Source organism: Nicotiana tomentosiformis, chromosome 4, assembly GCF_000390325.3.
Source record: "Nicotiana tomentosiformis chromosome 4, ASM39032v3, whole genome shotgun sequence".
Taxonomy (NCBI): Eukaryota; Viridiplantae; Streptophyta; class Magnoliopsida; order Solanales; family Solanaceae; genus Nicotiana; species Nicotiana tomentosiformis.
In genome coordinates this window covers 109,515,521-109,535,293 of record NC_090815.1, presented here as the reverse complement: position 1 = coordinate 109,535,293, position 19,773 = coordinate 109,515,521, and the positions used below count along the sequence as shown (strand labels likewise).

Below are 19,773 nucleotides of genomic sequence, written 5' to 3'. Positions count from 1 at the left end.
TCGCATTTCCTCACGAAGTCTGTGGTGTCCTTTTTCATGGTGGGCCAATAGTCTCCCGCTCGATTGCCGAAGTGAGCACCGCAATGGACTTCATGGACTTCTTCGAGGACGCGCTGTGTTTGGTTCTGGCCCAAACATTTCGCTAGAGGTCCGCCTTAAGCCCTCTTGTATAGGTCGCTATGAAGGAGATTATATCTGGCCGCTTGCATTCTTAGTTTCTTGGATTCTTTCTTGTCGTCTGGGAGTGTGTCTTCCTGCAAATAGGCGATAATGTGATTGCGCCAATCCCAGGTTAAGTTTATAGTTTGTACCTCAATTTGGTCTAGTGATGGGTTGAGGAGGTGGACTACGTTTTTATCCCCGGTCGTGATGCTTTTGGTAGTTGCAGCTAATTTAGCGAGATTGTCCGCTTTGGCATTCTGCACCCATGGGATTTTTTCGACCTGACATTCATCGAACTTAGGTAATAGCTTGCAGATCTCGGTCTGGTATTTTTGCAACCTTTGTTCCTTGATTTGGAAAGTCCATGTGACTTGGTTGACCACGAGCTGGCAATCACAACGAAGTTTCAACCGCTTCGTCCCATACTTTAGTGCTAGTCTCAACCCTACAATTATGGCCTCATACTCGGCCTCATTGTTAGTCACATCTGGGCACCTTATGGACTGGCAAATTACTTCGCCTATAGGGACCTCGAGTACGAGTCCCAGTTCGGACCCTGATGCATTGGAGGCGCCATCGGTGTATAGGACCCATAGGTTTTGTGTTTGGAGGGAAGCTTGGACGGCTTCCCTTTCGACTTCAAGCATTATTTTTGCACTGGAAATAGGGTCTAAGCTTTCGTGAAGCTACGACCAATACCAGAGCCAATGGTTTGAGGTGCGGGTACCTTGTCTCGGCGTCAACGAGTGTTTTTCTTATGTAATAAATGGAATATTGCGTACCTTTGTTTTCGCGGATCAATACTGCACTTACCACTACTTCGTAGACGGCTAGATAGAGGAGGAGTTGCTCCCCAAGTTCGGGTTTTGAAAGTTGAGGTGGTGATGATAGGTATGCCTTCAGTTCTCGCAAAGCTTGGATGCACTCGGGAGTCCATTCGAGGTCGTTGTCCTTTTTGAGTACGCCAAAAATATTGTCACATCTATCAGACGACCGCGAGATGAATCTCGATAGGGCGGCGATTCGACCAGTTAACCTACGGACTTGATTCTTGGTAGTTAAGAGTTCCGATATCCCCTCGATAGCTTTGATTTGGTCTGAGTTGACCTCGATCCCCCGTTGTGACACAAAAAATCCCAAGAACTTTCCCGAGGCTACGCCAAATGTACATTTCTCCGGGTTTAATTTCATTTCGTACTGTCTTAGTATGTCAAAAGCTTTCTTCAAATGATCGATGTGATCCTCTGCCTTTTCGGACTTGACCAAAATATCATCTATATACACTTCCATGGTCTTGACGAACTGGTCTTTGAACATCTTTGTCACCAATCTTTGATATGTAGCCCTGTGTTCTTCAACCCAAACAGCATGACCCTATAACAATATGTTCCTTGGTGGGTGATGAACATAGTCTTCTCTTGGTCTTCTTCCTCCATAAGAATTTGGTTATAGCCTGAGTAAGCATCCAAGAAACTAAATAACTCATGCCCGACTGTTGCATTGATGGGTTGGTCGATATAGGGTAATGGGAACGAATCCTTCGGACATGCTTTGTTCAAGTCAGTGAAATCCACGCAAATCCGCCATTTTCCATTTTTCTTTTTGACCATCACTACGTTAGCGATCTACTTAGGGTACTTCGACTCCCTGATGGAGCCGTTCTCTAATTGTTTTCCACCTTCTCATGGACTACGTCGTTGATAGAGGAGTTGAATTTACGCCTGACCTGTCTTATTAGGGTGGAACGGGTCGATGTTTAATTTGTGTGTGGCGATTTCTGTTGGGAATCCTGGCATATATGCATGGCTGAAGGCAAATAAATTTGTATTAGTTATTAAGAATTGATTGAATTTACCTGGTTCCTAGAGTTTGCAGCAATATAAGCCTTTTTACTACAGTTATTAAGATCCAATTGAACGGGGTCGAGGTCTTCTATGGTCGAATCAGCAGCCTTGACCATTTCCGGGTCCATGATGACATCCCCGATTTCTCCTTGTGTCGACCTCGGTCCTGTTGATTGTTATACCTCATTTTGCTTGTCTTTTTTTTGTTGGGTTGTCGTGCTGTCTAAGGCAATACGGTAGCATTCTCGGGACATGCGCTATTCTCCGAAATGCTTAATATTCCCCATAGTGTTGGGAATTTAATTACTTGGTATAGGCTAGAGGGGATAGCTCTTATGGGATGTATCCATGGTCGTCCCAATATGACATTGCACGCAGTGATCTGGTCCATGATGTGGAATGTCGTCTCCAAAGTCACACCGCCGGCCAAGACGGGGAGTGTAATTTCCCCGGATGTTCGCTCAACTGCATTATTAAAACTGGTTAGTGTGATGCAGCGTGACACTATCTTATCCCCGAATCTCATTTGGGTAAGGACTCGGGGATGGATAATTCATGTGCCACTTCCAACGTCCACCATGATAGGTTTGACACATGTATAAGTAATAACGAGAGCATCATTATATATGAGGAAAAGTCAAACCTTCGGCATCCGACTCATCGAAGATGATACTTCTTCGAGTCGTCGTGTCATTCGCGGGTGATAGACCGCTTGAGCTTATGAGTGGTGGTGAACTTCACGTTGTTGATAGAGGCGTCATCTCCGCCACCGATAATCATGTTGATAGTACGAGCTGGAGATGACGGCTTCAAGAAGCCTTGGTGTTCACGTCCTTTAGCGAAGTTGCTTCTCCCCTTGTCGCTTAACTGCTCTTTAAGGTGTCCCTGCCGCAACATGTTTACGACTTCGTATCTAAGAACGATGCAATCTTCCGTTTTGTGCCCACGTTCTTGGTGGCACTCACAAAGGGCATCGAATTTTCTAGTGTTCGGGTCTGATCTCATCTTCGGCGGCCACTTCAACTTTGTTTTGAGTTTTTCAAGAGCGTAGACTATTTCTGTAGGTGACACTCAAAACTTGTGAGCAGATAATAAAAGGGGGCATACCTCTTTCATTCCGGTGAGTCCTTGTCCTTGGCCTCGATAGGCTTTCTTCATAGCAGGGGGATGGTGTGGCGGCTGCCCTGACAAATGGCTGGTGTCATTCCCTGTTGGTTCACGGAATCGGGTGATCCCTCCTAATATTGAATCGGGCGACGAAGTCCTTTAGTCCCCCTCCCAAGGACTGCTTGATAGCGAATATGTCGTTTACTCTTACTTCGGCCTTCTTGGCTCCGGCATGGGCAGTTACGAACTTGTCGGGCATTTCCTCAAAGGTTTCTATGGAGCAGGCTGGTAGCTGTGAATACCATATTAATTCCCCTCCCGTAAGGGTTTCGCCAAACTTCTTCAGCAAAAGAGAGGACACTTGTTCCTTGGCGAGGTCGTTGCCTTTCACGGGGGTGACGTAATGAGTCACATGATCCTCAGGATAAGTCATTCCGTCGTATATCCTGAGGTAGGGCAGAATTTTGAAGGTTTTTAGTATGGCATGTGGGGTTGCGTCATCGATGTACGGTTGCTCTACAATCCTACCGACATCCTTTTTTGGCAGCAGCTTAGGAGCCCCCGTTATCTTGTCGACTCATTTTTGGTGTTCTTTCATCTGGTCTAGGAGTGCTTTGTTTTCATTCTCCATTTCTTCCATCCTCTTTAGAATGGCAGTGAGGGCACCGTTACCTACTAGTAATATTGTGAGTTATACTTGTCATTGGAGGGCTTGGTAGGTTGTACTGCTCGTCTGTTTGTTGTATCATGCAAGCTCTTGCAGTTTCTGTAGTCATGCTTGGAGCAGGTTTGTTGAGGACGCTCACTAGCATGTCAACCAGCCATGCTTGGAGGAGTTTTTTCACAGCTGGGGGCGTCCCTTCTTCTGCGGATGTGGAGGCCCCTTTTCCACTGGGTTTTGTTATGATGCAATGGGGGGAGGCGACCTCTCGCTCCTAGGAACGCGTTAGGAGTCATGTCCTCGCCTACTATTTTGCAGCTCTCGTTGATAACATTCATGAGGTAGCTAGGAAAATCACTTGTTATTTTTGTCCTTTCTCCTTGGTTACCTGCCATGTAGGGTTTTGTACGTACAAAGAAAGGAGCTTTCGGGGTTTGTGATGTTAGTGACTTGCGTTAGCTGTAGATCTAGAGGAAACTAAAAATTTAACTAAGAAATCCCCATAGACGGCACCAAATTATTTGACCAAAAAATATATAGATCTTGGTTCAGCTAATTAAATTTATACTAATGAGGGTTAAAGGTTAACAATAATATCCCAAAAATGGAATTCACGGAAGTGCAATAAATGATATGCAGATATATTTTCAATAGCAACGACGGTACACAATCAATATTTAAGAAGTCGAAAGAAGCAATATAGCATTAAATAGTGATGAAGAACAATAAATGACACTTATGTAAATAGAATAGATGAGCCACCCAAGAAAGGATGAAATCAGTGAATGTTTCTTCTGAAAATGATAAGTGATGGATAAGCCTTTGAACATATGAGTTATTTTCGGATTTAGAGGAAAAGCATGGACAAGAATCTTAGTGAAAATGTTATTTTTGTATGCTTGCAATAAGATGTGATTCTCTCTTTTAAAGTCAAAGTGTATTTTACAAATGAATATTACATGTCCCCTATCATTGTGTCTCTTTCTATTTATAGGGAACATGTCCTTAAAAACCCTAATAGTACAAGTGCAGAGAATATCCACTAGAATATTCTCTTTTATGTCCTATCTTGAAACTAGCCGTTATAACTCTCCCAGAGGTGCTCAACCTCGGCCTTGACCCTTGATGATTCCTTGGCTTCAGCCCTTGCTGACTCTTTGACCACGGATTTCATCGTTTTTTAGATTATTTCGACAAGCGACGACTGAGATAAATTTTGACCCATACAAATGATGTTGGCCAATGGGTAGTGATGGGCCTAAATTTTTTAAATTGTGAGTGTTCAACTGCCTTAAATCTCGAAGTGCTTACTTTGAGATCGCAAGATAGGGTGTCCAATCAATACTTTGTATGTTATTAGTTTCTAGTACAAAAATTAAATGTTTGAGTAACGTAGAATAGATGTTTGAGCAACTAGTAACAAAACCATAGGTCACTTCCGATATATGACGAACGGAAAATAATTTTCAAAAAAAAATCATTAAAGTCTCTCCTAGAAGAAGAATTGACTAACTATTACTATATTATTGTGTAAAGTCAATCAATCCTAATGGCTAGGCAGAGTCTACTGTAAAAAGGATAGCTTCATTGAAATACTTGTTTGAAAATAGATGATCCCACTAGTAGAAATTTCTATCTCTATAAGGTATGGCTGCAAGCCGAATATATTTACTATTTCCATCAACTTGCATAATACTAACAAATTTAAAATTTTATCAAATCACCCAATTATTATTTAATATTTTAGATACATTTGAAAGTGAGATTTGGAGCAATATCAAAATTATTTTTGTGTGACTTATAGATTACGGATTCAAGCTGTAAAAGCGACCACTAATGTTTGTATTATAATAGGCTTTTGACGTTACACCCTTGGATTGTGGTCCTTCCCCGGACATGTGTGTATACAAAATATTTTATGCATCGAAATATTATTTTTTTTTAATTGTAGATACAATCCACATGTGTCTTCTACTTCCCCAGCTAAAAGGGTACTCGTTTTCTGGCATGCATGATGCTTACCATTAATCCACTTTTTGATCGATGAGTAATATGAATAGATAAAGTTGCAGTGCTCTTCTTTCATTTTCTCAAACCGACGCCCTTTCTGTGCCTTTCAATCCCAACTGTCACATTTCTCAGCATATAATGACAGAGAAAATAAGCAAATAATGACAAAACCATTTATATGCCGGCGGCGTAAAAACTCGACACATGTATATAATGCGAAAACGAAATTCTATAACAGTATCACTATAATTGATAATAATATATTAATTTGAAGTGTCATAATCTTTTTCTTGCAATTAAATCTGAAAAGATCTTTTTAGTTTTTGTCCATCATTTTCTTTGTATTGTAAAAAAGCACACAAAGTTGACAAGGACTACAAAATTGTTTTTGGCTCGTCGCAATTTCCCAGTACTATTTTATTTTAATCTCTTCGTAAATGAAAAACTGACCAAACTCCAAATACAACTATAGGAAACACCAAGGTTATTTGTTGAATAAATGTTAGCAAATTGAAACATTGTGAACACGTGGTACCGGTATTTGCATGAAATGGCTACTATAGCTCGTAATTCTGTTATCTTCTTTATCAAAGTTTATAAGTATGCTATTTTAGGACGTCTCAAATTCAGGTTTGATATCATTCAATATTAATTAAATTATTTAATAGAATGTAACAATATCCAAACTCCTCATCATATTAATAAGAACTGGATCACCAGTACAGTTTTGGGATATTAGTTGCAAAACTCAAACTACTGAATTACAATGGGAAATTCTGAAAATAAAGTAACTAGGATAGCAGAAGAAGGGAACGAGAAACATAAGAGAATTGGGGATGAGAAGCACAGAATTTACCTAAACATAATCACAATACTAATACCCTGCATCTCTCCCTTGTATAGGTCAAAATTTATCTTTAAAATACTTAAGTCAAAATAGTATTGGTGAAACGTTCCCAGTTATCGCTTGTCGAAGTAATCTAAGAAACGGTGAAGTTAGCAAGGGCTAAAGTCCGTGGTCGAAGAGTCAGCAAGGGCTGAAGCCGAGGAGTCATCAAGGATCGAAGCCGAGGTCGAGCACTATTGACGGAGTTATAACAGCTAGTTTCAAGATTGGACATAAAAGAGAATATTCTATTGGATATTCTCTGTACTTGTACTGTTAGGGTTTTTTTAGGAACATATTCCCTATAAATAGAAAGAGACACAATGATAGGGGAAATGTGATATTCATTTGTAAAATACAGTTTGACTTTAAAAGAGAGAATCTAATCTTGTTGCAAGCATACAAAAATAACCTTTTCACTAAGATTCTTGTTCACACTTTTACTCTGGATCTGAGAACAACTCATATGTTCAAAGGCTTATTCATCACTCATCATTGTCAGAAGGAACATTCACTGATTTCATCATTTCTTTGGTGACTCATTCGTTCTATTTACATAAGTGTCATTTATTGCTGCTCATCACTATTTAATGCTATATTGCTTCTTTTGACTTCTTAAATATTGATTGGTGCCGCCGTTGCTATTGAAAATATATCTGCATATCATTTATTGCACTTTCGTGAATTTTATCTTTGGGGTAATATTATTGTTAACTAAGATTAACTCTCATTATTATAAATTTAATTAGTTGAACCAAGATCTATATATTTTTTGGTCAAACGCCCCTCAATCCCAGATGTAATATCCTAGCATTCTATCCGGTTATTTAATCATTGGGCTTCTTCTCAATTTAGCTTCTCGCTCAATAATCCCAATTGGACTAGCCTCATTCAACATTTCCGATCTATAGTCGCTTACCGAGTCGAGTGAATGACAGAAATAGAAAATTTTGGTGTCACTATTAATTTTTTTATCCCAGTAAAACAAATCTTGAAAAAATAGCATCAATTAGGTTTCATGAATATTAGTTGGACAAACGTCAAAGATGGAGGATTTTAAGTCCGGGTTTGACAAATTAAAGTCGTTTGTAGCTTAAAATCAGTGGTTGTTATTTCTTGATATTTAGATTGTTGTTTTAACACTGATTTGATCAAATTTTAATGAAGAAATAAATTATTATTGTTATTGGGATTGAAGATTTGAAGAACGGACAATTGAATTTTATGAGTTATTGAAGATTGATCCAAAATTACCGTTAGGATTTGCTGGGATTGTGATTACAAATCTGTAGTTAAAAGTTTAGTACATTTGGTGAAGAATTGGAGCTAGATTGAAGTTTGTTAGTAAAAACGTGATGAACATCGTTGCTTTGTTCGACAAATATTATTGGCCCACAAGTTATGCCGCAAAAGCAATATTTTACGCTAAGTTATGAGATACTCTGCAATTCCTACCTCATAGGCAAAATATAACTCAGGGATTTTGAAGCCACAACATATTTTTTATGGGCAATACTTTACACTACCTTGTGTCTAGCTTATGAGATAGTCTATAACTTCTTCCGCATAGGCAAAACTTAGATCAGATTTTGAAGCCACAACTTATTCCCCATGAACAACACTTTACGCTACCTCATTGTGTCTAGCTTATGAGATATTCTATAACTCTTATGATTAATTATAGGCAAAGTTTAGCTCAAAGATTATAAAACTACAACTTATACCCAATGAGAAACAACTTACGTTGTCTCTCTATGTCTAATTTATGAGATACTCTTTAACTCATGTTTTATAGGCAAAACTTAGCTCAAAAACTTTAACACTCATGTGTGGCTATAATTCCATACTTTCGTACATTATTTGCCCTGCATTTCATATGCTTTAATGATAAACTACATTTTATTTGTGCATAATGGAGTATATATTTGTGTGTAGGTGAATTGGAAATGAAAGTAGAGCAAAAAAAGAATATTTAAAGTTTAAAGCGAGCTCAAAAACAACAGTTGAAAAGAAGAAGGAAAGAAGGGAGCAGCTAACAAATGAAAAGTTGACGAAGCCAGACCTAGAGCAGGCGTTAGAACAAGTTGGGAGCTCTTTAGCTCGCGTGGGAGATGGCGAAGCGAGGCTTGGGGCGAGGTCCACCAGGCTGTGAAGCTGGCGAGGCGAGGCAGAAGGCAAGCTCAAGCAGGCATTACACCTCGCGACGCCAGGCCTGGGGCGAGCTTAAGCAGGCGTTATTCCTCGCGAGGCCAGGTCTGGGCGTGCACATTCAGAGCTTTTAAGACTTATTTCGTCTCCTGGTTTGACTAGGACTTGGCCTACGTATTTAGGTCTTTTCCTACACATTTAAATAGACCTAAAAATGCCACTTTGGAGTACTTTTGCAACCGGAGGCAAGGAAAGCTCGTGGAACAACCGTTGGTAGCTAGACTCATCGATTTCTACATCCCTTTATCCTTACTTTGTAATTTAATTATGCAAAATACTTTGGATATTGTGACTATGAGTATGAGTAGCTAAACTCCTAATCTAGGGTTTTGATGGAACCAATTGGAGGATGATTTTCCTGTTACGTTAATATAGATTTACCGTAGTATTTTCTCTATTTGTTCAACTATATTATTATTGTTGTTGATTGAAGGGTCCTCAATAGACTGTGCCTATTTAGTGTGTATTACCCGGGAGAGAGTGCATATTTAGGTAGTTGTTGAACAACATCACTCCTAACGTATATGAGGGATCAATACGAAGGGTTTAAAGGTGGGATTAGGGATAACGAAACCTTGGTGCAATCCGAGTGAGCTGTAATTAATGCCAGCTAGCGTAATTCGGGAGAATATGTCTAGTAAATTGTGGTAATTACTCGGGAGAGAGTTACGACAGTCAGAGTGCTCAAGATCGATAGAGAAGACTTAGGCAAATTTATAGAAAACATAGCGTAAAACATTCTGACAATATGGGAAATCACAATCTTAGACCATTCCAATTCCTGTCAACAAACCGTAGTAGTTAGTTATTAATTGTTGCACTTTCATTACATAATATTTAGTTAGTAAACATCCAAATTGTTACTTAAATATTTCTGAAGATTGATTGCGTGAGTTCGTGCGAGTCTAGTAGTTGTGTTTGATAGGTTAATTCCCTGTGGGATTCGACTCCGAACTTATTAGCCGGAATATATTTGCAATAACCGCTTAGTCCTTTTTACAAGGCATAGTTGGGCGTGATCAAATTTTGGCATCGTTACCGGGAAATTTAACGATGTATTAATTGCAGCTAAAAGAATTGCTAGAATTCTTAGTGTAGTCAATTTTCTTCATTTTAAACCAAATACATTGAAATTTTAACGTTTATAGTCTTGGGTGTTACAGGTGCATGCCTAGGAACTCCTCGAGAACTGGCGAATTGCTCGAAGCATTATAAGATCCTGAGAAAGTTTTCAAGGCATTGAATCGTGCAAACAAGAAGGACAGACAACAACAGAACTCAACAAAACGAATCGAACTAGACATAGATGATGTAATAAAAAATCCAAATAACAGAAATAATGCGAATGACCCGAACAATCAGGGTGTGGTGCCTCTAGTGCCAGAAGCAACCTTGTATGATTGGACACAACCCACTGAAGAAAATTTGGCAACCGCAATTGTAGTCTCTCAAATACAAGCGGCATCATTTCAAATCACAAACAACATGCTACATTTGTTGCAGAACAAGGGACTATTTTCAGGATCTTACATTGAAGATCCTCAGCAGCATCTGAAAAATTTTCTGTCAATATGTGTCACACAAAGGCAACCTAATGTGACACCGAAAGCAATAAAGTTGTTATTGTTTCCATTCTCGGTGACGGGGGAGGCTCAGACTTGGCTTAATTCACTCCCCATAAACTCCATCACTACTTAGGAAGAATTAGTCAAGCAATTTGTAAACAAGTTCTACCCACCCAATAAGACTGTCAAACAAATTGATGAGATATTGAGCTTCAGGCAGAGACCAACAGAAACACTACAAGAAACGTGGGAGAGGTTCAAAGGTATGCTGGTTAAGTGTCCACATCATGGCATTCCAGAGCTAATATTGGGGCATAGGTCCTACATGGGATTGGCAGAAGCTTAAAGGCCAATGTTGATGCTTCAGCGGGTGGAGCATTTTTGAGAAAATCATTCAGAGAATGCAAAATCCTACTCGATAAAATGGCTTAAAACTCAGGATAGATAACAAGATACTCTACGATCACTCCAATGTTGATCACTTAGGTGGAGCATTGGCAGACAGCTTAAAGGCCAATGTTGATGCTTCAGCGGGTGGAGCATTTTTGAGAAAATCATTCAGAGAATACAAGATCATACTCGATAAAATGGCTCAAAACTCAGGATGGATAACAAGAAACTCTACGATCACTCTTGTAGTTCACTTTGTGGCTTTGGATCCAAACAATTCTATAGCCGAAAATATGGCCACTTTGATGACACAAATGAGTATCCTCACCAAGAAGATCAATGAATCAGGCCAGAAGCAGCAGGTACACATAGTTGATGCTACTAATGGGGGCTTATGTACACCATGCATTAACCAACCATATGCATGCTCGTGGAGTGCGGAAGATGACAACCAACACTATCAGGAAGATATGAACTATGTGGCCAACTATGGGGGACAGAGGCAAGGTGGTCAGAATTGGGGGCAACAGAATCAACAATATAGACCAGCACAGCAGCACCACAATAACAGCAACAATCCTGGAGCTAGACTCACAACCAGCAACAATCCCGGAGCTAGACTCACAACCAGCAACAAGGTTAAAACCAGCAAAATCAGTAGCTGGCTTATCAACAACCTCAACAACAACAGATTGTGAGACAAGATGATGGGTTCACTGAACTTAAGGGAATGCTTGACAGCAACAACAGAATGTTGCAACAACTGATTGGGTCCTCTGGAAAAATACAAGAGAGAGTAGAATCACATGAATCAATGATAAAGGGTATTGAAATTCAATTAGGACAGATTTTTGTGGCTCTAAACAATCGTCCCCAAGGGACGTTACCTGCAGACACACAAGTCAATCAAAAAGTTCAGGGCCGAAACAGCTTATGACAGTGAGTCTACGAAATGGTAGAGACCTAGATCTGGAGCAAGAGATTGCTCGCGAAAGCCGACCTACTGAAACACTTATGCCAGTACCCATTGAGATAGATGATTCAACAGGGTTAACTGAGGTGACGGTACAAAATGCACACAAGAGCACAAGCAAAGAAAAATAGGTTGCAAAGGAGATTGAGGTAACACAAGAAACGACAATAGAAGCAGTGCCTAAGCAAGATAAAACTCAAATCACAGGAAAGAAGAGACCTCCATCACCATTCCCGCAGAGATTATCAAAATAACATAAGGACGAGCAATATAAGAAATTCATGGAGATACAAATATAGGTGTACATTCCACTGATTGATGTGTTGCGAGAGATGCCTAGGTATACCAAAATGATGAAATATTTAATGTCTCGGAAATTTGACTTCCAAGACCTATCCATTATTACATTGACACAGACCTGTAGTGCAGTCATGACGAGACACATAGCTGAGAAGTTATCAGACCCAGGGAGTTTCACAATCCCATGCACGATAGGCGGCTATGATTTTGCTAAAGCATTGTGTGATTTAGGGTCAAGCATAAACTTGATGCCCTTGGCTATATACAAAAGGTTAGGCATTGGAAGAGCTAGACCCACGTCTATGTTACTACAGCTAGCCGACCGGACAGTGAAAAGGCCATATGTATCCTTGATGATGTATTAGTACAGGTTGGGAAGTTTGTGTTCCCAGCAGATTTTGTCATTCTAGACTGTCGGGTTGACGAGAAGATTCTCATAATTTTGGGAAGACCATTCTTGGCCACTAGGAAAGCTTTAATTGATTGTGAAACTGGAGAGCTCAAAATGGGACTAAATGATGAAGAGATAACATTCAACGTGCAGAAATCTATGAGACGACCAAGTGAATTTGCTAACTGCTCTCTAATAGAAGCCGAAGATGTAATTTTGGAGGAGGAATACGAGACCTTGAATGCTAAAGACCCTCTAGCAGCCTGTCTCTTGAACTTAGATGAAGTAAATGGAGAGGATTTGGCGGAGTGGGTGTTGGCTCTTGATGGCCGAGGGTTTTGGAAAAGAGAGCTCGAATTTGAGCCTTTACACTTAGAAGAAAGACAAATTCCTCCAGCTAAGCCATCGATAGAAGAGCCATCAAAGTTGGAATTAAAACTGCTACCACCTCACCTCAGGTATGCTTTCTTGGGATCTAACTCAACTGTACCTGTTATTATCTCATCTGGTTTGTTAGATGTGCAGAAAGAACAGCTTTTACAAGTATTGAGTGAGTGCAAAACTGTAATTGGTTGGACCATTGCAAACATTAAGGGGATGAGCCCGGCCTTCTGTATGCATAAGATTCTACTAGAAGATGGCCACAAACCTTCTAGAGAACATCAAATAAGGTTGAACCCCAACATGAAGGAAGTTGTGAAAATGGAGGTGATAAAGTGGATAGATGCAGGGAACATTTTCCCCATCCCTGACAGCAACTGGATCAGCCCAGTCCAATATGTGCCTAAGAAAGGTGGGATGACTGTAGTGCAAAACGGTAAAAATGAGTTGATATCAATAAGAAAAGTCACGGGATGGCGAATTTGTATGGACTACAGAAGATTGAACAAGGCCACCTGAAAAGACTAATTTTCCTTGTCGTTCATTGATCAAATGCTAGATAGATTGGCCGGAAAGTCCCACTTTTGCTTTCTCGATGGATACTCGGGGTATAATCAAATCTCCATTGCCCCAGAAGATAGATAGAAAACACCATTCACCTGCCCATATGGCGTCTACGCCTTCCGGAGGATGTCGTTCGGCCTATGCAATGCACTCGCCACATTTCAAAAGTGCATGATGACCATCTTCACTGATATGGTAGAGGACATCATGGAGGTCTTTATGGATGATTTCTCGGTGGTGGGAGACTCATTCGATGATTGCCTAAAGAATTTAAAAAGAGTGCTGAAAAGATGTGTCGAGACTAATCTGGTACTCAATTGGGAAAAGTGTCATTTTATGGTACAGGAAGGTATAGTCTTGGGATACCTAGTGTCGAGTAAGGGCATTGAGGTAGATCGTGCAAAGGTTGATGTGATCGAAAATCTTCCACCACCCACTTCTATCAAAGCAATAAGAAGTTTCCTGGGCTACGTTGGGTTCTATAGACGGTTTATAAAAGATTTTTTCCAAAATTGCTAACCCCTTGTGTAAATTACTTGAAAACGATCACCCTTTTGTGTATTCTGATGACTGCAGGGTAGCTTTTGAGGAATTGAAGAAGAGACTGGTGACAGCACCTATTATAGTTGCACCTGACTGGGAGTTATTATAGTTGCACCTGACTGGGAGCAACCATTTGAGCTGATGTGTGATGCAAGCGACTATGCTGTGGGAGTAGTGCTTGGGCAGCGCAAAGACAAAGTCTTGCATCCAATATATTACACAAGTAGAACTTTGAGTGGTGCCCAACTAAATTACATAGTAACCAAGAAGGAGATGCTAGCAGTGGTGTTCGCATTTGACAAATTCAGGTCATACCTGATAGGCTCGAAGGTAATTGTTTATACCGACCATGCATCTCTCAAGTACCTAATTAATAAGAAGGAGTGAAAGTCGCGCCTGATTCGATAGGTGCTACTACTGCAAGAATTTGACTTGGAAATCCGTGACCGAAAGGAAACGGAGAACCAAGTGGCCGATCACTTGTCAAGGCTGGAAGGAGCCGAAAAGAAGATTGAGGGCGAAAAGATTGTGGAGACTTTCCCGGATGAACAACTACTAGCCACGAGTCTTGAGGTAGTGCCATGGTATGCAGACATTGCAAACTACCTGACAAGCGGTATTGTTCCCTATGACCTTTCCTCTGTTCAAAAGAAAAAGTTCCTTCGTGACTGTCTCATGTATTATTGGGATGATCCTTATCTGTTCAGGATTTGTGTTGATAACATGATCCGGAGATGTATCCCCGAGATAGACCAATCTTCTATTTTGTAGGCTTGTCACGCGTTACCATATGGTGGACATTTCGGGGGAGAACGAACAGTTGCGAAAGTGCTGGAGACGGGCTTCTACTGGCCGATATTGTTCAAAGATGCACACTTCTAGGTGAAGGGTTATGACGAATGCCAACGAACTAGGAATATTTCTCGCCGACATGAGATGCCTATGAACCCAATTCAGGAGGTAAAAGTGTTTGATGTATGGGGAATCGATTTCATGGGGCCTTTTGTCAGCTCATACGGCAACAAGTACATACTCATAGTTGTGGACTACGTGTCAAAATAAGTGGAGGCTACAGCGCTCCCTACAAATGATGCAAAGGGGGTAATTGGTTTTTTGAGAAAGAATATATTCACCCGATTTGGCACTCCAAGGGCAATAATCAGTGACAGAGGCACTCACTTATGTAATTGAGCCTTCGCAAAGTTGTTAGAAAAGTATGATGTACGCCACAAGGTTACCACCCCATATCATCCACAAACGAGTGGGCAAGTGGAAGTCTCGAACAAATAGATAAAGAGCATTTTGACAATGACTGTGAATGCTACAAGAACGGATTGGGCGAGAAAGTTAGATGATGCACTCTGGGCCTATTGTACCGCTTTCAAAACTCCGATTGGCATGTCGCCGTATAAATTGGTGTTTGGGAAGGCGTGTCACTTACCAATGGAGTTGGAACATAGAGCTTTATGGGCATTGAGGCAGCTGAATCTCGATATAGAAGTTACGGGTACAAGTATAGTCACAGAGTTTCACGAGCTTGATGAGTTTCGCTACCCCACTTTTGAGAGCACAAGACTATACAAAGAGAGAATGAAGATGATGCATGATAAAAATATTCTTGAGCAGAGTTTAAAACCCGGAGATAGGGTACTAATATACAATTCAAGATTGAGGTTATTTCCTGGCAAATTAAAGTCAAGATGGTCAGGACCATTTCGTGTGGTAGAGATTCACCCCACTAATGCCGTAGAGATTGCTGCGGAAAATGACTCTCGCACGTTTAGAGTCAATGTGTCGGTGACTCATTTGTTCGAGCCACCAAGGTTGAGCGAGCCTTAAGTGCGATTACCTGCGTAGTGTTGCGACGTTAAATCAGGTGCTACATGAGAGGCAACCCATTATAATGTTGTATTCGTCGTGTCATGACGTTAATTAAGACGCTCCTTGGGAGGCAACCCAATTCGTAGTCAATTTTTAGTGTAGTTAGAATTTTTCTTTTCATTTTTAGGTACTAACAAGTTTGCAGGTGATTTTGGGCAAGACGAGCAGAGCTTTAAGCGTCACATGAAGGAAATCAGGTGAGGTAGCTCGCGCCGCTAGGGGTAAGTCCAGGTAGAGTTGGCGATGGAGCTCGCGCTGCCAGGGGTGAGGCCAGGTAATTCACGTGTTAGGCCTAGCGCAGCAAGCCTCCAGGCTCGCGTTTGAGCTGGCGAGGCGAGGGATTATGCGAGATCCTTCAATAAGCGTCGCGATGTAAGTTCTTCGGCCTATTTTAATTTTTTTTCCCTTATTTTGCTCTAACGCCCAAAAACACTGAACATAATAAAAACCCTAACCTAACCTAAACCAAACACACATCCTGCTCAAAAGAAAATTCCCAAACGCACAACACTGCTCATAAACAAACGTATACTGCACAAATTTCCTCACCCCCACACACTCACAAGCACACTTCCATCGTTGTCTCTCCCATCTCCATTGAATTCAAGCTTAGTCCTGCTATATCTTGCACTTGCACCAGCAATTCACAGGCAACTGCTTCCTTTTAAAGCTTCTAAGGTATGATTCTTATATCTCCTTCCTTTGCAATTTCGAGTTAGATGAAGGTATGAAATTAGACACAAAAATTTGGGGGTTGTTCTTCATTGTAATAATGTGTTTGTGTGTCCCAAACCCATGAAACCCATAGGAATGTTGTTGCTATTGTATGAACACGTGGTGGTACGGAATGCCCAAGCCGAGTTGGGAGGGTAAGGCAATCCCTCACCCCTACAAGCACTCCCATGTCACTAGTGCATGCTAAGTGTTTGCTATAATGTCTCAATGGCATTCCTTGTCCCCATTGGAGCTCGAATCTCCGGGATTAATAGACTAGTATTATGTAGTCATGAACCACGTTAAAATCTTAAGTGTGGGGTGCCTTACTGGCAACCTGATGCTTCGAAATTAGAGGAAGCACCCATGGGCTATTGTTTGACTCTCATGTTAAGAAAATACGAGGTGAAGTCTGAGTAACCTCGGAAATTTGGGCAAGATCATGCGTGTCATATCGTAATGCAGTTTTAACTGATTAATGATTACTTGTGTAGGAATGAATATGACTCAAAGAAAAGACACTGGCAAAGAAAAGGCTACGTCCACTGCTCGGGCTAAAGCAAAGGCAACCTCCGCACCTCCCCCAAATAAGAGAAAAAGGGGAGATGCTACCTCTAGTCTAGGTGAAGAAGCACAAGTTGTGGCAGTTGTGGCAGTTGTGGCAGCCATGCGTCCACAACCCCAAGGCCAACGGGAGTTTGGCATAAGAAGCATACCCCCTGCATACTAAGGATTGGTACAGGCGTTGTAAGCCTAAACATGTACATCCGGAAGCCGCTATCTGTGAGCACCGACTGCAAGCAAAGTACCAGGCTATTTGGAGGGACATCCATGATTTGGGGTTGAGCTATGTCTTTAAGAACACATTGGATATTAATCTCAATCTAGTGCGGGAATTCTATACAGGGTTTGATCCACAGGATACCGAACAGTTGGTGCCAATTCGTGGACGGTTGATAAACTTTTCAGCCACAGCCATATGTAACTTTTTAGCTGCTCCAGATGTTCCTGTGGATCCATTGGACTACTTCATTCTCCGTCCTACATATAGAGAGCTAAGACACACGTTATGTGGTGTCAATTCTGTGGCATCGTGGATCCGTGATAAGAAAATAAATCGGCACAAGAAGTTCCCCAAAAAGAAGATGAGGGTGGAGGCTCATGTTTGGTTGAAACTAATTAATGCACGGATCCTACCGTGCAATCATGACATGTTCATTAGCCGATAGAGGACTTGTGATCTCTACTTCCTCATGACGGGTCAAAGAGTGAATGTGGGTCATCTGATCCGCTACCAAATGTCTTCGGTAAGAAGCAGTAATAAGAAGGTCGATCGAATGCCATTTGCCAATTTTTTGACTTAGTTCTTAAGATACGAGGAAGTTGAGGAGGAGCCAGAGTTTGACCACATCATTGATTAGCCCATACGATAGATAGACATCACTAGTGTCCGGGTGAAAGAAAAGATTGACATGCCATCACTGACAGGTGCTGAGCGCAATGCTCGTGATGATAGTTTTATTGCCCATTTCTATGGGATGATGGATTTGCAGCTTAGGATAGGGGTCGGCCGGCCACGACTGAGGTGAGGACCTTATTGGATGAGCGGTTCCCGCTCAACGCTCATGCTCAGCAGCTGGTTGGACGAGGTGATGGATACAGACTTCCAGATGACAAAGACATTAACACACCTAAGCAGTCTGAGGTTGAGCCGGACCAGTCAGACGATGAGGACGATGATGAGGAGGAGGAGGACGCACATGAGGAAGAATGGGCAGCCTCAGAAGATGAGGGAGACGATGCAGCATGACCAGGGAGTTTTTCCTTACACCCTACTCATTTTTCTTGTTTTGTCATTTTGTACATGCACTGAGGGCAATCCATGATCTAAGTGTGGGGTGGAGACTTATAAATATTAGTTTTTCTTAGTTGTTTTAGTTATTAGTTTAGTTAATTGTTTAGTTATTTGTTTTTAGTTATATGTTGTTAGTTATATATATATATATATATATATATAAAGTTAGAAAAAAAATTGGACTCTTCCCGACGATGGATCTCCTAGATAGTTTTATTCAGGGAAGTAAGTCTAAGGAAAAACAAACCAAAAAAAAAAAATTTTCTTGTAGGTAGTGTAGTAATTCCCCCTTGGTTTTTCTTTGGGCCGCGGTTCTTTTCCAAGGACTTTTAGTTGAACCGGGTGTAGTTAGTTTTAATTTTTAGGAGTAGGAACCACGGGCTATGCATTTAATTGCAGCAATATCTCTTAGCTTTGTTATGCCTTGAGAATAGTTAGTACTATGGTTGTGACGCTTAGGTTCGATTTTTGACTCTAGTATAAGTACCTTAAATCATAGATTCTTAATTTTGCTTAACTACTTAGACTGGAATGTCGCGATGAAACCAATCCTGAGTGAGTTATGTGTCATGTCTGTGTGAGGTTTTGTATATATTCTGTGCATTGCATTTGATGTCTAGAACTTGCCTCGTGTGTGTGCAAAGCAAAAAATTAGTCTTGTTCAGTCTAGGAAGTGATATAGACGTTTCTTTGTTAAGCCAGATATATATATATATATAGTGTACCCACCTAAATGTTATGTATCGTAGTTAACCCCGTTGAGCCTATAATCCTGTTTCTTTGGTAACCACATTACAAGTCGTACCCCTTTGTTTGAATCGACCATATATTTGAACCTTGTCACCTCTCATGAGTACTTGAATTGTGATGAATTATGAAAAAGTTAAAGTGTGGGGTGGTGGGTTGGATTTTGAGTGGAACAATTGAAATAAGGAGAAAGGTGCACCGTTTGAAAGAAAAATAAATATGTTAATAAAAGCCACTTGGATTAAGAGTAAAGAAAAAAAATAGTTGTATTGTATGAAAAATAATTCTTGATGGTGGTGGCTAGTGATATACTGGTGCTTAAATAAGTAGGGGATAATATAAAGTGAAGTTAAGGTGGAGTTTTGGTTTGACATGAGTATGGGCTTGAATGTTAAAGTGTATGTATTAAAGTGCTTAAGGGAGGTGTAGTCATTTATATCCAAATGTATCTTACCCGACCCGCAGCCTACATTATAACCAATTTAAGTCCTACTGGATCTTAGACTGAATGAGCTCGATTAGTAGAGTATTACACTATGGGCAAGCCTATGGTGCATCATTTGTAGCATATAAATGTCATTTCTGAGAGTG

The 19,773-nt window shown here is 40.7% G+C and overlaps 1 protein-coding gene and 1 non-coding gene across 2 annotated transcripts; one reads left to right on the top strand and one right to left on the bottom strand.

Annotated features, from left to right (window-relative positions):
- Window positions 1–10,630: 10,630 nt before the first annotated feature.
- Window positions 10,631–10,737, bottom strand: LOC117280981 (small nucleolar RNA R71). The gene has a single exon (XR_004511572.1). It is a non-coding gene; the product is annotated as a small nucleolar RNA R71 (small nucleolar RNA).
- A 1,029-nt stretch (window positions 10,738–11,766) lies between these two features.
- Window positions 11,767–14,756, top strand: LOC138910323 (uncharacterized). The gene is made up of 4 exons (XM_070201554.1): window positions 11,767–11,898; window positions 12,477–13,314; window positions 14,095–14,315; window positions 14,394–14,756. Exons 1-4 carry the CDS (start codon window positions 11,767–11,769, stop codon window positions 14,754–14,756), a joined length of 1,554 nt encoding a protein of 517 aa, XP_070057655.1.
- Window positions 14,757–19,773: the final 5,017 nt, after the last annotated feature.

Coding starts and splice junctions, on each gene's coding strand:
- LOC138910323 (XM_070201554.1), top strand. CDS start 11,767: ATGACAGTGAGTCTACGAAATGGTAGAGACCTAGATCTGGAGCAAGAG. Junction 13,315..14,094: donor GATGACTGTAGTGCAAAACG/GTAAAAATGAGT, acceptor GAGTTATTATAG/TTGCACCTGACTGGGAGCAA. Junction 14,316..14,393: donor CATACCTGATAGGCTCGAAG/GTAATTGTTTAT, acceptor CTGATTCGATAG/GTGCTACTACTGCAAGAATT.